General features: G+C 41.7%; 1 protein-coding gene across 12 annotated transcripts in view; it reads right to left on the bottom strand.

Annotated features, from left to right (window-relative positions):
- rnf220a (ring finger protein 220a) overlaps positions 1–17901 on the bottom strand; it is a 156215-nt gene that overhangs the window by 19502 nt on the left and 118812 nt on the right. For 5 of the 12 annotated variants that reach the window (XM_037083623.1, XM_037083631.1, XM_037083624.1 and 2 more), the window contains 4 exons: positions 14114–14209; positions 10713–10755; positions 7703–7836; positions 6223–6352 (listed from right to left, as the gene is read on the bottom strand). In XM_037083623.1, coding sequence (XP_036939518.1) covers positions 6223–6352; positions 7703–7836; positions 10713–10755; positions 14114–14209 — 403 coding nt within the window. The remainder of the gene's footprint in view (positions 1–6222; positions 6353–7702; positions 7837–10712; positions 10756–14113; positions 14210–17901) is intronic. The other 7 variants (XM_037083625.1, XM_037083633.1, XM_037083628.1 and 4 more) reach the window with 3 other exon arrangements.

The raw sequence follows: 17901 nt of genomic DNA, 5'->3' as shown, positions 1-17901 counted from the left end.
GAGAGGCAGAGTGGGAGTGTGTGTGTGAGTGGCACTTCTATAAACCCAGTGATGAACGCTCAGACAAACCCTTACCGCTGCCTGACTGCTCCCTTCAGCTCCACTTAGCCACAGAGGCAGCTGTGTGTGTGTGTCCGTCACTTAGAGGCTTCTCCTCAGTGTTTGTTTGAGACTGTCTGTCCCTCTGTCACTTAGGCCCTGTCTCTCCAACCCCTTCAAGGTGTGTGTGTGTGTGTGCACGTGCCTGTGTGTGACTCTGTCTAACTGTCACTTATACCATGTCTATCTACAACACAAAGCTAGGTGAGGTGTGTGTGTGTGTGTGTGTGTGTGTGTGTGTGTGTGTGTGTGGGAGTGTGCATGTCACTTAAACCCTGACTATTCAAGCACTTGAAGGTAGACAGGTGTGTGTGTGTCTGTGTGCACTTGTGTTTCACTTAAGATGTGACTCTGAACCAGTCTGTGTGTGTGTCTACCTGTGACAGGCCTGACAGCCATCTTATTTACACCTATCCCAATTTCTACGAGCTCTCAGCTGGACTAGTGTGCTCTGTGTGTATGTGATGAGAATGTGTGTGTGTGTGTTGGACCAGATACAAGTAAGACAGAGTTGACAGCCATCTTATTTAACCCGCTGTCTTACTATGTGTGTGTGAGTCTCCATACTTGACTTCCTATAACAGTTGGTCTGAGTGCACTGCAGCGTCGCAGCACTATGCTGTCTTTGTCAAAGCGCAAATCAGCGGCTGGAGCTCGTCTCTGACGATCTTTTGGAATTTAAACATCTGCCCCTGCCTCTCCTCCCACCTGACTATTCATTTCACTGACTTTAGAAAAAAAAAAAAATGAGAGGGGAGGACAGAGAATGAGAACGACTGAAAGCCGCTGTGATAAAACGCGCCACCAATGCTAAGCTGTTTTACAACAGGCCCATGGTTTTTAGTGATCAAATAAAAAGGACCTTTTAACTTTTATTTGGTCTCAGCGGCAAAGGGTAACATATGGGAACAATGGCCGCGCAGTGTAAATCTAACAGCCTGCTGGTTCTGCACGGCTACTGAGGCGATGGCAGGAGGCGAGCAGAGCACATGTTACATTAGACTGTCAAAGTACTGAGACGGTGAAACGTTTGCGCCATCTTTCCTGTCTTCACTACTAGACTCCCTACTAGCTACTTGAGCAAGTTACGGTGAAGCACAGTGTTTCAAATAGAGAGTTGTTGTAGCGTATGCACATATTCATATTCCGTATTTAAACCCGCGGTGTGGGATGTGAAATTAACGTTCGTCACATTGCTTAATGATTTCCAACAATTTTCTAATCGGGACCGTGTTGCGACTTTGACTTGCGAGCTTTTGAGTGTTGAGTGTAATTACTGACACTGCCAGAAGGGGGAGACAAAAGTCCTTCATAGATAAGGGAGAACAACTGGATCTCATTGGTCTGTGTCTCTTTTATTCCCATGACAGAAGCTTGAGTCATTCTGCCTACAATGCCCTGACGTCAGCCAAGCCAGAAAAGGTACAACGCTTAGAAAGCCGCCGAGACTCTCCATCCATCAGCTGTGAATGTGTGACAACTGGATGACAGTAAAACAGATATTGTAGCTTTCACCCCCAACCACTAATGCACTAGTATTTGCTTAAGTGCTGTAGCATTGTGTTGTGGTGGTGGTCGGGGGATAATCTAATCAACTCATCAAAATATTGATTTTGTGGCTAGCTGGCCACAACAAACAGTAGCAAGTGGAACATGGACATGTGGGCTAAGAAGACTTGAGCCTGCCCCAGGTAGGGACTTTCATGTGTGCAATCCCAGACGGACCGGTGGGAAATTTACCGAAACTCCTCTGAATTAAATTATTTCAAAAAAGAAAGAGGCACGTTCCAAAAGGGACCCAAGACAGCTGAACTCAGAACCAAGAGACTGGTTCAAGATTGGGCAGAGACTTAAACCATTTATGACTGACCAAATTATTTAAATGTACAAATGGCGATAAAATTGAACATATAAACTGTTTATTTGATCTTATTCTCATGGTACCTGTAAAATATGGATATGAATACAATTATTGTCTAAAAACTAAGTAAAATATTTCACTGTACAAATGCAGAACACAGTTATCAGATATTTTGAATGATCTCCATACAGATGGACATGACGCTGTACTTACTGATACACATTCATGTCCACTTCAAAATTGGATTTCACACAGCCTAATTTGTGCATGTACACACTGTACATGTCTTAGGTGTGTTAGCTGTGAGTATGTGTGGCCTGTTTGCTCTGTGTGTGTGTGTGTGTGTGTGTGTGTGTGTGTGTGTTTTCCCAGTGCTTCTATCTGTCCCTCTAAGCAGTCTTGGCAGGCCAATCTAATCTGGCCAGGGAAAGGTCAGCCCCACTCTAACTGCCTTTCACTCACATTATGCACCGATGCCCCCCTCCCACCTTTTTTTTCCCTCTTCATCCCTCTTCCTTTCCCTCCTTTTTTTTGTCATCTCTCCTTCTTTCACATTCCCTTGTCCCCTTTCCCTGACACTCTTTTTTACTTCTCTTCCACCACCCTTAATCACTCCATTTTTTTTCTCTGTTTTTTCTTCGTGTTTTCTCTCCGTCTCTCCTGTATATCTCCTGCTCTCTTAACTGTTTCCTCTCTTTTCTGCTAGACAGGAATGATCATGATCACTCCCGCAGAGACATTTCATCCTCCAAGTTCTCATGCTTCAAGACAGCAACGCAGGAGACACCCAATCTACATACATGTCACCGCAAATCTACAAGTCCAGATCTGAAAAGGCAGGCAGGATCAAAGGATTCATCAGGCCGACTGACAGCCAGGATCAGCCAATCGACCGACCTCGGCGACATCCCGTTACCATAGCAATTATCGGGACCCTCTAAGAAGCAGAGAGGAGGGGTGTCAAAGGTCATCGTGCTATCTTTCTGCCATTTACAGGTCAGAGAGAGAGAGGGCGAGAGATTGGGAAAGGGACACAGACACAAAGACATGAGACAGCCATCTTTGAAGTCCATTTACAAAGCACAGATTTCTCCTCTTCTCAATCCCTCTGGGCCATCTCAACCTGCAATAATCCCCCTCTTCTCCTCCTCCGTCTCTCTGGATGGCCTGATATCAAATCTGAGGATCTGTCTACCTTTCCATCTGTCTGTGGCTAGACCTTCACTATGTTGTTCCAAACTTTGTAGTAATGTCTTTAGAAAATAATGCATAGAAGCAAGACTAAATACTTAAGTGTGTTAGAATAGACAACTAAGAGCAAAATGATGGATATTTGGTGATAATTTGCTGTAAATTTCATGCTTAATTTGGATGACTTACTTAAGGCTCATGACATTCTGAAGTGTACAAGCCATTATACAGTAAAACTGACAAGGTATAAGTGTGCTGTTATCTAATACCTTCCCTTTTTCCTAATGAATAATGATTAAAAAAAACAGACAACATATAAAGCAGCGATCAAACAGCAGTGACCTCAAGAGTCCATTGTGAAGGATTTAGCCATCTATAGGTAAAAAATAGGGATGTGTCGATGTGATATGCATTATCATTGTCCTTCTCATCTTGGCCAAAATCACTGAATCAAATATATCTAAGAGGGAAATTTGTACAATCTGGCTTCTTTTGCACATGGGGAGGCCAGCTGTGGCATTAAAGTCACTAAATCCCAGATGGTGCCGGTCTATTTCCAGAGTCAGCCATGTTGCTCTGATATGTTTTTACAGTAGTTCAGAACTATCAAACCAAACTGGCTGCGGAGATGGGCTTCCACGTTTTTAGTGACCCCAATAGGTTCTCCTGTAGCTACCTCGCTGCTAGCTGCCACAAAACTCTTCACACTGGTCCTTTAATGGGTCATGATTTCCAGGTTTTTTTCTTGATTATTAAGAAACTGATTCAGGGACTGTTTAGCAGTGCTATTGGTTTTAATTGATTGGACAGTATCATTTTGGTATCAGTAACGAAATTCAGATAGAATACAAGGACCTGTATCTAAACTGACTAAGTAACTCAACTCAGTTGTAGTGAACCAATTTCTTTTCCCTTATACATAGACTTTTAATGTATACTGCAAAGTTAATAAGCAAAGTCTAGTTGCCCTCCAGCTCATGAAACAGATTTCCACAGGCAGACAGTCCACTAAGACAGATAAAGAAAGCTCTCTGTCTGTGCTGAGGGTCCTTTCAACCTGGCTAAGCCGGTGCGAGACACAGGGAAGTCCTCTCTCACACAGAGTTGAATCATAAACTGATCTTGTTCGATTTTTTTCCCGCCCTCCCCTCTCTCCTCCCCCTTGAAAGCGCCCTGTTTCCTCTGCCTTTCTTCCTCACGCTCTCAAAGGGAGGGAGGGATGGTGGCACTTCACAGAGGGATAGGCCCTCTCTTCATCCCGCCAGCTGAGGAGGCCCCCCTGCAACATCTCTATATCCGTCTAGCCGGCTCTTGAGAGCCTGCAGGATTCAGTGGCAAGTGTTAGAACCACTGAGGAGCTTTCAAGACAAAATCCACCTTCTGAGCCTTCTGCCAAGTGTGTGTGTGTGTGTGTGTGTGTATGCAACCGTGTTTCAAGTTGCTCTCCCCAGGACACCTCAGTTATCTGTGTCACATCACAAGGTGCCCTATTAGAGTGTGGCAGAAGGGTCCTGTGTCTGCTCATTTAACGAAGTGAAAGAGAGATGGGCGGATGGAAGGAGCGTAGCAGGAGATGGATGGACGGGTGGGGAAGCCACCTCCCACCCCACGAGCTGCGCCGTTTAGTTGGGATTTCAACATTGATCTGTCTTGTCTCCTCACTCTCTGGCTTGGGGGGTGGGGTGGAGGAGGTGGGGAGAGAGGGAGGCAGGTGAGGCTCAGCATGTGTGTGTTTAACAACAGATCGAACAGGGAGAAAAGGAGGCGAGCAGGAAGAGGGACAGATGAAAGCGCAGGCAGAGCTGACAGAGTTTGAAAGGGCCTCTTAGAGATGACAGCGACTCTTTACCTCCATCTGTGCACATCTTGATGGTCTGCCTCCACCTCTCCGTCTCTGTGTGTTTTACACACACATACAACTGAGACCACAACGGGAGGGCACTGTGCAGAACAGTGCAGATTGAATTGTCAAACTGTGTCTAATCCTACATTTAGATCAACAGAAAGAAAATGTAAGAGATTTTTGGGCTTAGCCGAAAAATTCAAGACAAGAGTAAACAATGTTATGAGGTTCTTCAGTCTTTCCTGATTAAACGCAGCATTAAAGGCAATAGTTTAGCATAATATTAAGGCAGACAACTTTTTATGCTGCATTGGCTGACAATAAGTTAATATTTCCATAAAGGACTCAACATCTATAATTTTCAGCCTCTCACATGTGCTTCTTTTTTCGATTATATATAGATTATCTGGTCAAATGCATGCCGACACCCAAACATAAAGTCTACACCCCTCTGGTTAGGTTTTGCATCAGATTTTGTAACCTTTCCGAAGAGATCTGCTCACATACAGCCACGAGAGCACTGATGAAGTAAAATGCTAATGCATGGCGAATATTGTCTGGCTCACAGTTGGTGTTTGAATTCAGTGTTAAAACAGAAATCCCTAAATGAGCTTGGCCCACAAATAAAAACAGAGAACGAACTAATCAAACATAATAACGACACAAGTTTAAAAAAATCAGAGAAGAAAGACCGAGAAGAGACGGTCGTGACAGAGAGCTCAGTGGGGGAGCTGCAGGTGCGTCTGTGTCAGCTCCCCGATGACCGGCTCTCCCATCCACTTCTGTAATTGCATTTCTGGGTTCTAACACACACACACACACACACACACACACACACACACACGACCAATGGGTCAATTGCCCAGCTAAATGTGTTTTCCTTCCCCTTGCAGTGTGGGTTGTGTAAGGCTGAGGAAGGCTGAGCTGGGCCGACCCCGGGCCAAAATACACTGCCACCATTACAGCTCCCTGGTCGCATTCAACACTAGTGGCACAGAAGTAACGCTGTGCACACCAGACAGGAGCAGAGGGAGTGATGGGTGAGTAGAGAAACAAAGAAAGAGACAGATGGACAGAAAGACGAAGACAAGGGAAAGCGAGAACCAACTCAGAGTCTGGACTGACCCCTCTACAAGTAAAACCGGCATAGTGCTGTAAGAGATAAGATGTGTGTGTGTGTGTGTGTGTGTGTGTGTGTGTGTGTGTGTGTGTGTGTGTGTGTGTATACCTCTGAAGCCTCCCTCCAGCAAAGCGGTAGCTCTGATCCTCTTCTGCCCCGCCCACTCATACTCTTCAAAGCCCCGCCCATTCTCTCCATCCATGTCTGCAGAATCATCATCACCTAACGCACCCTCACGCTGCCACACACACACACACACACACACACACGAACACATGTTAATTAGCGCAAAAACTTAATAGAAGCATTTTGTTTTATAATTTGTACTGGTCTTAACAGTGGTGTGGTGGAAGAAAGGCCAGATCTCCATAGCACGCTTCATCTGTACCATACCATGACCGCTGTGATAAGTTACAGTACTACTGGCTCTGTGAATGCGTTAAACACCCAAAGGCTATAGTCTTCTGTTTGGTTGTTTTTTTCCCTTGAAACTTAACAACAAAACCAGCAAACTTGTGTGTTCTACCCTTCTACCTCTAAATCTAATGTTCGTAACAGATGGAAGGCTCCGTTTTCTCAACAGCTGTGTTTTGCTGTGCTTGCTGTTGCTATAATCAAGTGTACTCCACCTGGAACCTGCTTCAAATTAAACAATGTTTGACAGAAAAATAAACTGCTGGAAAATGTCAAAAACAGTTTCATTTGATTTTATTTAGACAAATTAAAGTTTCTGTGGCTAATTTAACTCCTTGTTACTGCTTTGGAATGAAATCCCTCAAAACGTTTTCTATTGAGGGGGCGATTAATCACTTAACCAAAGATTACTTTGCTAATATTTTCATATTTTACTGTGAACTTGCAGCAGGATGTTTCAAGTTTGTCCAACAAGTCTAACTCTGGTTTAAACAGACAACAAAGAGAGATCAGAGAACAGAATCCTCTTTCCATTTCATCCCTAACATGGATCTGCGCAGGACTGAATACACAGCTCACATGGCATGGTACAGCAGTGGAGTGCCTAAAGCATGCTGGTGGAATAAAGGTATTAGTGTCTGGACAGCAGTGAGTGAGGGGAGGTACAGGACGAGCAGTGATGATTTGTTGTCTACTCTAGGATAGAATGGAACTGTTGACCATCTAGTCTGACAGACAAGTTATCACTGTTAGGCTACAACTAGTAAAGCCAAATTGGCCCTAATCAATAGATATTAGAGATCTGTTACGCTCCAACAGGAGCTGCATGCCAATGAATAAGATGCAACCATGTCATATGGGACAAACTGTAGATCAGCTTTGCAGGGGCAAACTTTGATGAGGGACACTTTAATATCCGTGTGTTGTTTTTGATTTAATGGTCAAGTCTGTCAGTTATTCCCATATGATGTGAATGCAGCACCACCACCAAAGGAAGTTAAATCTAGAGAAACTACAGGTGCTACTGGTTGGTATCTGCACTGATGTACAGAGGTGATTTGACAGCGTCTACAGGAAGTAAAGAGGGGACTGGTCAGCATCTACAGGAAGAAGAAGAGGTCGACAGGCTGTCCGACTGGAGGTAGGTGGGGGCTCGGGGCCAGTATTGTACTACCTGGATCAGGCATTGTTCCACATGTCTACTCATCTCCTCCTCGCTCCCAGCCAAGGGGGCACTGCACAGCGGACATACCTGGCCCCCCTCCTCAGGCTTCCTCCTCTTCATCTTCCCTATACGGGCTGGGGAGTCAAAAGAAAAAGACAGAGAGACACAATTTTAATCTCAATGTTATTGTTAATACGTTTTCAAGCTTGTTTCCTTGGACAACAGCGTCACTGGTTTCAAGGAACAGGAGAGAATCTAAAAGACCCCAGGAATATTTCTGTCGGATGACTCTTCCTCGATCTGATCACACGCAACATAAAACCTCAGATTCTTTCTACACCAAGAAGCATGTGAGAGCTGGCTTAACTTCTTAAATATTCTTCTTATATATATATATATAATATATACATAGATATATATGAAAAAAGACAAGATATCGCAGGATTAGACAATCTCAATCCCATTCCTACACTTTACATCCCGACCATTGCTCTCCCTCTGTTTCTCCTTCCTTACCTCCCCTGCCCTCCTGTCAGAGCCCCCGCCACCCACACCCCCACACATTTAATTAGAAATTTAACAGAGCAGAGCAGCCGTCATTGCGCCCCGAGTCTCTGTCGTTTTTTCTTAACTGCAAATGGCGCGCGGGGACATTAATTTTTAGCTGGCTGGGAAAGCAGAAGAGGCCAAGAGGGAGCGTGGCAAGGGATGGAGGGAGAGGAGGAGGAGGACATAAGGCGATACACCATAACTGCAGGGGAAGAAGATGGAGGGAGTGAGGCTGGGAGGGTTAAAGACAGAAACAGCCTCCTCCTCGCCATTCTCCCCTGACGCTAATCGAGGGGAGCGTTGTTAAATAGAGGAGGGAAGGGGCTGCTAATTAGGTCCGGCAGGGATCTCTGGCCCCCCTCAGCCATTATACCCCACATGAGAATGATTCCCGGTTCCACATGAGGACAGAAAGAAAGTAATGGGGGGCGAAGTTTAAACTAAGTCTACTCTGGCCCTTGTCATCTGCACTGACTGGAAAAGACTTGGCTATCTGTGTCGCCGCCTGAAGACTGGACACACAAAATGTCTCGCAACAGAGACAACAACCAATGAGAAAAGAGTCAACTGACACAAACATGCTGATTATTTTAGAATGTATTGGCTAACACTGCTTTAGTATCCACATTTTTAGTAAAAGCTAACAGAGTCTACCAAAAAAAGTGAACAATTTTGAAATCATACTGGTTTATCTAGTGTGGAAAAAAAAACAACTCAAGTGATATCTGTGTTTAATAATGTAGAGCTTTCACTGTGGCAGCGTCTCTGATAACTGCTCAGCCACGTATCATAGATCAAGAATGCAAGACACTTTCTGTCTTTTAACCCAATTTAGATCCAGACCTGAAGACAAACTATAGCTGACATTTTGCCTTTATAAACGATGACCACTATTAATGTCAATGTGCCAAAAAAACAAACAAAAAAAACCAAACCACTGAGACAGTCACCAAGAGGTTGGTTAATACGAAGCGCTAACAGTAAAATACCCTCTTTTAGTGCCAGCATTTATGGGACCTACAGTGATGTCAGCTGAGGCTCTGCATGAGTAAAGTGACCAAATACTGCATTAACAAACAAAAACCTGATTAAGAACTGCTATGTAGACCACAAGCACTGCTAAATTTATTCAGTGCTTAGGAATGCAAGCTAGAAGCTCGGAAACCTTTTTTTTAAAGCCTAGCCTCAGTTTGTGCCTAATGTTGTCACATAACATTTAAATCACTAAGATAGAAACAGGACTTACAAAAAAAATACCAAGAAAAAAAACCTTTAAGGTACAACAATGCAGAATCATCAAGGACTGTTCTACACACCTGGATAAAAAGTTTTGGTCCAATAACAATAGATTTTTAGCCCGCTTCCCAAATTGTGCATCTTCGTTTCAAAATCAGAAGTAGACAGTAGCTAGAAACATCCATGCTCAAGTCGTTCAATAAGAACCAACACTTTCACTATAGTTGTTTGCTGGTGTTGTAGGATAAAATCTAGGAGAAATGTGAATTCCGACTACACAGATTAGGAAATACAGTTGTAACTTTAAAAAACAACTCCTAGATAATCTGTTGTGTTCAGCTAACAACTGTAATATGTAACAGCCAGATGGTTAAAGGGGTCTTCGAGGATTATCTAAACACCTTCAGATCACCTCAAAGTGTTGTTTAAGAATACTTCTGGGTTTCTGAAAGACTACTAAGTAAATGACTTACTAGAAAATCAAATTTAGCTGTATGACAAAACAAATAAAAGGTACAACCAGGGGTAGTAAGAGCTGAAATAAGCTTAGCCAACACAAAAAGATGCTTAAGGCATACACAAAACAAAACATACTATACAAAAATGCAGAGAATGCCGACACACTGAAAGCTCCTGGTGTAAAACGGTAATCATCAGCACAGATGACATATTGTGATGACTAATCCTTTCAAAAAACTTGCTATAGGAGTCACAGGTGTCTGTCACATGACATCAATATGGAAGGAGAGATCAGCAGCAGCTGACAAGCAGCAACTTTACAGTAGTAGGTCATTTTCAGAACAGGTATTTTTTCAGAAAGGACTTCACATCAGGTAATAGATTACCATCATTAAGTCACACTGTAAATAAACTATTCCTCTGCTGAGTACTGACAGTTTTTTTTTTTCTTTCATTTGTTGTGATGACCACATCTTTCAATTTTTTCATGTTTGTGTACAAATTCAACTGATATAAATTAACTGCCACACATGTAACATGTGATATTTCTATAAGAAAGTGTATTTATAAATACATAATTACGCCTACTGTTTGGACTCTTATGTAATTCTGTATAATATTTTCCCAATAATCCTGTGACCAAAAATATGCCTAAATACATTGACACACTCTTAATAACGACATTTAAATCAAATACATTCATCAGAGCCATGCAGTGTGTTTTGATAAGCTATATATAGCATCACTCAGGAAGTGAAACGTTATGTGTACCTACCATTCAATCTTGTTTGTCTGTTTGCTCGAACTCGTAAAAATGTCTGCAGGCAGAAGAGAAAGAAGAGGGGGGATACACAGATTAGACAATGAAGAAACGTTATAATGTAGCTGCAGGCACGAGTTTAACTTTTCAGAATGAGATTGCTTTGGATGCTGTGGCAGTGTAAACAAACGTACATGTCTATTGTTTTCCACCTCCTCCATGACTGTCGGGCTTCACTCACAGCTCATTCTACAGCCGCCGAAACTCACTGCTGTAAACCACCCGACGGTCTTTCCAGATACTGTACATGAGTGCAAACTAAAGCTTCTGTCTATCATTTAATATGGATGGAAAAGGATTGAAAGTGGCGCCCGTCTCGGCAGATACCACTCATGTCCGACGCCATGTTGGCTTGTTTTGGTCATGTGACGCTCAGGAGACGGAAGTTGGGAAACGTCACGTGTTGTTCCTCAGAGCGACCGCTAGGGGGAAGCAACGGGTTTCATTAAACGACCTCCTCGTTTAAAGGCTTTAGTGTTTTAAATACATGTATGCGCAGCTATTTTATTGCTCCTCTGCTATCATGTATGTAGAGAATTAAAAAAAAAAGTGGCATCTAAAGATTTCACTCATGATACAGTCATGACAAAATGTCACTAGGCTTGACAATTAGGTGTGTGAAAACTGCTGATTTTCACTCTTAAAATGTATTTTCTTGGTTTCTGGTGTTTTTTTTCTTTTCTTTTCTTTTTGGTTTTTCAGCCTTTTCTGTGTCTATAGATTATTTACAATTTTGCAGCTATTAAAAGCCAATCCTAAATCCTTACATTGTAAACGTAAGTGGTGCAAGAAATTGTGAGATTCTTAAGGCCTACGATATAGTAAGAATACATCAGTGTAAAATTACTACTAAAAGCCTTGCCTTAAAACTCCCACTTAAAGTACCAGGGTATCATCAGCTAAATGCACTTAAAGTAGGCTATTAAAATAAAAGGTAGGCCGACTCACTGATAACAGAAAAATGGCCCTTGTTACTCAAAATAATTACACTATTAATATTAGCAGTTAACAGTAATTGACAGTAATAACTGTGTATAGTCCAGTCATTCCAAAACTAAGTTGTGCTCATTCAAATGCTCAAAGGACAAATCTGAGGGAATTGTAACACATTTATGGGATAGAAAAGAAAACGAAGCACATTTTTTGATACACAAAATGGTGTTCATAGTTTGGACATTGTTGTAATCTGCATTTGTCATGGAGAACACTTTTTTTTTTTTAAATCAAATATCAATTATCACAAAGGACCCATCTTCACAGCCAACGGTTAAATCTTTAGTATGCATATTTGCATCTTCTTAATTTAAAATCTGCAGTGTTCACTGGCAATAAAAAGTACACTGTTTTCCCTCTGAAAAATAGTGAGGTAGAGGTATAAAGTGTGTAACTTCAGTGTTATGTAAATGTGATCAGTTATGTTCCATCACTGGTAATTGTGAAACATGATTAAATTAAACATTTATCAAAGGGAATGTGGAACATTTGGGGTCCTTGCTAGTTCAAGATGCCTGGGGTGAATTCTCTATATCATTAAGACTCTTATCATTAAAATTACAGCATTTACAAAAAATAAATTAAGTGAGGTCACATCTCTTTGTCCTTTCCACGTCTGTCTTTAGCAGAATGTGCACCTCGGGTCTACTGGGATTCAAACCCAGAGGCCTGTGTGTCTTTAGCTACATGCTGACTAAAGCATCCCCTGTCACAGTTACGGATGCCCTCTCTTTGACACGGCAACAGTGAGTAGGCAGTGGTTCAGTCCCCTCACCATCGGCCCATCGTCCATCAGCGAGAGCCGACAAGCAGCCAGGCCTTCTCCTTCTGTTTGAGCCCTCCATCCGTCTCCTCACTCCTTCGCTCTCTCTCCCCTCCCCTCCCTGCCGCCACTTGAGTTATAGGCCCACTTGCTTCGCATCGCCACTACTACCGTATCATTATGATACACTCACTGAATGGCTGCGGGTAGGTCAGGTTTTTAGAGGAAAGGAGGAAAAGGCAGAGAGGAAAAGAGTACTGAGACGGACTGACAGGCAGGGAAAAGGTGGCAAAGTCTGCCATTACGCTTCATTTTCAGGGTGGTAAAAAGAGTCACCATTGACTTAATCATTTGTATAATATAAGGTGATTTCAGCAGTTTCACTTAATGAGAAAATCTACTTTATCGCTATAAGGTCTTTATGAGCTGTGTCATCCCGAACGTATGGATGTAACGTCTGCATGGACTTAATAGTTCTTATTTTATGGTGTAAGGGTGGAAACCCACTTAACCCAGAGATACATCACGGCCAGAAGAATTACCCGAACAAACTTTGATGAATTTAAGAGATAAAAGCAGTCAGGGTGGCTTTAAAGACAGCTGAGATTTAAGGAGATTGGCCTGTTGGTCAACTTAACTGCTGAGAGGGCATAAAAACCAAAATCTACCATGATCCTCTGCTATATTGTTCTACATCTGTCATAATTAGATAAACTGACAATTTGATTGAATACATTTTGGAAGTCTCATGCTTCGCTACATAGTTAATATGGCCAAAAAAGCAGTGCTGAGAATGTGCCTCGCACCTCAATTTTCTATCTATTTAACAGCTGACATTCAGCTTAATGAAAGTGTAACGTTAAAGGCAGGCATCACTGAAGTTTTTACTGATAGAGTGCTTAATCAGCAGCAAAATAACGCAGAGCAGGATGGGAGCATCGTAATATAAAAATCAAACCATTTCGTCATGGCAGATGTGAGACAGAAAGAGAAGATATCATCTCATCTTAAAACATTACATTAAACAGGATGTATTAGAATCCAATAGAGAATAAAAAACTGCAGCTGAGTGAAATTCAGGTAAAATGAGTAGCGTGTAGTATTTTCCTCCCTGGGTGGGATGGCTGGCTAAAACACTTGTCACCATAGAACCATCAGCCTGTTGGTGTGAGTGTGGTAACCATAAAAAAACAAAACAGCATTTTTGTGAAAGATGTAAATAAACTTGTTGTTTTATGAGTCAGTTTTGGAAGCGTTACTCATTCAAAGTGTACTTCAACCTCCAAGTGGTTGAGAGAAATTAACAGGAATTAGCAGACACTGTATTCTATTTGAATTTGTGGTGGTATACCGGACAAATCCCAGGAAACTACCTACCAACTACCTAATCTAAACTCCCCATGTTAGTTGATGGTATGAAAAGTCTGTGCAAATCTTATAAACAAAAATAAATCTTATACTATAGTTATATATTGTAGAAAATGATTTATGGAGTGCACTACACAATACTCTTTAGGGACAAACATGAGAATGGTGTCCATGTGGAATGACTGTCATCCACCTTTATATTTGTGTGTGTGCGTGTGTCCATGAGTTTGACCTGGTATCTGTCGGAGTGGTGGATGTCTTCAGAGGACAAGGGTGAGACCACGGGAGACTCTCCCTCGCGCTTTATGTGCACCGACAACAGCATTGACTGAAGAGAGAGAGGGAGAGAAATGAAATGTCTTCTATATGCAGATGATCATGTTATATTATCACCTCTGGAGCAATGATTACAGTGGAAACTGTCCTCCCTTGACAGCTGCTGCATGGGAATAATCAATAAACACGGACAAGGCAAGAGTAATGGCATTTCAAAAAATGAAATACAAGGAAAACAGATACCAGTTTACTCTTTACATCAGCGCGCACCGCCACCTACACCTACACCCAGCTTAGCTCGACAATAGGATAATTTCAATCATTTAAACATCTACAATGTCCATACAAACTCAATGCAACAACCAGAAAAGGCTATGTTTTTTCTAGAGAAAGCTGATGACATTTTGAAGTTGAAGTTGAAAGAGGTTATCAAAATGCAAATAATAAAAAAAAAACCTGAAATAGCAGCTAAAATGGAAATTGAAGTTGTTGGTATCAAAATACACATGGCAAGAGTAAAGTTGAAGTTTCAGTTTAAATTTAAAATGCTGAATTCTCAAGGTGCTGTGTACATTTTTAAAGACATTAGTGCATTAGTATACACAAAAATGTTGTCAGTTAAAGTGTCAGTATAGAAAGCAGGTGCAGCAAGTCATTTTGTAAAGTCTTTTTTGTCAATCGAAGGTAAAGATCTGGGGCCTGAAAGGATTTGAAGTGTCAGTCGAAGTGTAAACATTGAAACGAGGGGTGACAGTTGAAGAGGAAAAAAAATGAAAGCAGTCAAAATGTTATTTGATGAGCAGTGAAAGCAACTGAATTGACATATGTCAGTAAAAGAAGATAAGAGTAACAACTGAAAGCAGTTGGATTGTCATTTGAGGAATAAGAAATGAAAGTAGTCGAAGAGTAAAAGAAGAGAACAGTTGACGTTTAACTGCTACATTTAAAGCAACATGTAAAATTACTGTAAATTGTAAACAGTCACAAAATTAAAGTTGAAAGTTTTTTTGACCTTGTTGCGAGTGTTGAATGAGCACACATCCCAAAAATAATTCTGTAAAGATCTTTTTTTCTTTAGTGATCTCTTACGCAAAATTAAAAAAAAATAATAATAAAAAAATAAATAAAACGTACAGGGAACCTAAACCCTTGGAGAATTTCAAGAGTGTTATTGCCACAGATGCTGAGAGCGACACGTCATTGATGATGACTGTAACCTGCCTGACTTTGTCTATAAAGTCCCTTCCACTGATTAGAGTTAATGTTTATGGGACGTTAAGAGGAGTTAGGGAAGAACGAGTGATTGAAAAGAGAGGATGAAGGGAGGGGAGGAGGAGGAGGAAGGGTAAACATCTGAAAAGGAGGAGCGTAACTGTCTGACATTACGGGACACTGTCTGTCCATAAATCTGTCTCACAACACTTTGCGTGCACACACACACATGCACACACACACACACACACACACACACACACACACACACACACACACACACACACACACACACACACAGTCTTTCTCTCCATCTCTCTTTCTCTCTTGAAGACACACACATATAAAACCATATCCTCTTCTAACCCACTCTGTGACAAAGACAATCTAGGGAATTCCTCAAGTGAATGAGAAGCAAGCAGATGATGATGTGAAGGAAAGAGAACAACGGAGGAAAAGAGGAGCAATATCACTTTTTTACAAGGCTTAGTCCTGACGGAGCCCTCGCTGTGTGTGTGTGTGTGTGTACTTATATTTTCATGTGTGCTCATGCTGCCACTTTTTTTTTTTTTTTTTTACAAGGCAGCTATGAAATATTTGTATTTACAGTCGTCTCCTATTAATCAAGTGGAAAGGGGCAGAGCAGAGGCTTAAGTGCTCGACAGCAGTAATCTAATAATAATACGTGAGAAATGACCAACCTCCAGTGCTGCCACAGTAAATTGGACATTATGCATGATGCTTTTATACCTCTGCGTAAGTGTGTGTGTGTGTGTGTGTGTGTGTGTGTGTGTGTGTGTGTGTGTGTGTGTGTGTGTCTGGTCGTTCTTTTTCCCTTTTACTCAGGTTTAAAAAGGTCAGGAATCATTTACCTGGGGGCGTTCTGGGAATATGCTTAAGTTTTATCATTTGAATATGACATTTAGCGGTATTCTACGACAAGATTAAGAGTGAAGATGTTTCATTGAAATTTTGGTCTTTTTAAACCAACTAATTAAATTGACATGCAAAAAGATCAGCTACCAAAAGGTTGCATTTAAAGCTACACTCAGGTGAGTCGCTGGATTCACGCCTCATTTTTATCTTATCTAATTTAAACTCGAAATTTTAACGTTAAGGATTATAATGAATTGTGTTTCGACAATTTGAACTGTAAAAAAACTGACTAAATTCAAAGCTGTGTTTTTGTATGTGTATCAATGGTAAAAACATAACAGGAGGCAAAAATAAAAGGACGAATACGTGTCCAAATCTCACATGCAGGCGGTGTAGTACGTGTGTGTGTCAAAGAGTGTGGGGCCTTACAGATGTCGCATCTTTTCAGTGACCCGGTCACCTTTGCTTGGTAAGAACTACACCAAGTGGGCCGAACACCCCGTAAGGAGGTGTGCTGGGGTTAATCTCCGGTCCAGCAGGGGGGGGTGGTGCATACAGGGGAAAAGACGACGACAACGGACCCATGTGCTTCACACTGGCCCTCGCCATTCTCCATGGCCTGCCGCTGAATACTAAACGACAGCGGTGAGATGCGCAGTCACGGCCGAAGTGGACGGCCGCCACTCAGACCCGCTCCGTCTGGCTTTCTCAAGTGCAAGGCCACCCACAGTGCAGCGGGAGCTGCTCTAAGCCTGGGTCAGCACCTCAAGGTGTGTGGGAATGAAAATGTGTCCTGTGAATTACTTTAGACCTCTTAAGCTGTGCTCAAGTGCATGGCGGGTGAACTTTTTCAGCACGAGGGAATCTGACTTTCGCATAGTCGTTAGTCTGAAATGAAGACAAACTGAGATAATTAAGACTGAGTATTTTTAGAATGATTTTAGGAAACATTGACGCCGGCCTCACCAATAATAAGGAACATGATAGAGCTATTCTTCCTCAGTGTCATGTTGTCAGTCATGTTGGATAAAGTTGCTCCACTGAAACGTATGGTACTGGCAAGTATTCTAGTGGTTAACTCTAAAATAAAGCTCTACAAAGAAAGAAATGATATCCATATTCAAGGAACTTTACCTGATTTTGTATCTGTGGAATTAGAAAACACGTACTCATCTTTACCGGTTCATGTTGAAACCTGTACTGATTCTGTTGCTTTTATGTGTTCAAGAATGATCAGAAGTTATTACGATCTGTACAACATCCTCTGTCTTTGGGAAATGGAAGTAAAGGGAAAGGAAGAAAAAAACTCTATATTATGCTTTAACAGGAAAACATCTGTCTGAAGAGAAAATATAAGCCCAAGCTTTAAGGTATTTTACATTTCTTAGGAGTATGGAATTGAAGTGAAGTTATTTCTTGAAACGAGCTGATTCCCATCATTAATCAACAGCTCAAGTCTCTTTTCTTCTCTGTTCTTTTCCTGTTTCCCTTTTCCTTCAAATCTGTTATATTTCAAACTCCATATACACCCGAGGCCCCTACAGCTACAACTCAAGTCCTCTGAAATGACAGTCAGGGTTTTTTTTTTCTTCCTAGAGCTCATGCTGAGGATAGAAAGGTCTTCCTTCTTAAAAAAGAAAAAAAAAAAAAGTCTTA

This window comes from Acanthopagrus latus, chromosome 21 (assembly GCF_904848185.1).
Source record: "Acanthopagrus latus isolate v.2019 chromosome 21, fAcaLat1.1, whole genome shotgun sequence".
Lineage (NCBI taxonomy): Eukaryota > Metazoa > Chordata > Actinopteri > Spariformes > Sparidae > Acanthopagrus > Acanthopagrus latus.
The sequence above is the reverse complement of the archived record's forward strand: the minus strand, read 5'-3'. Positions and strand labels throughout refer to the sequence as shown.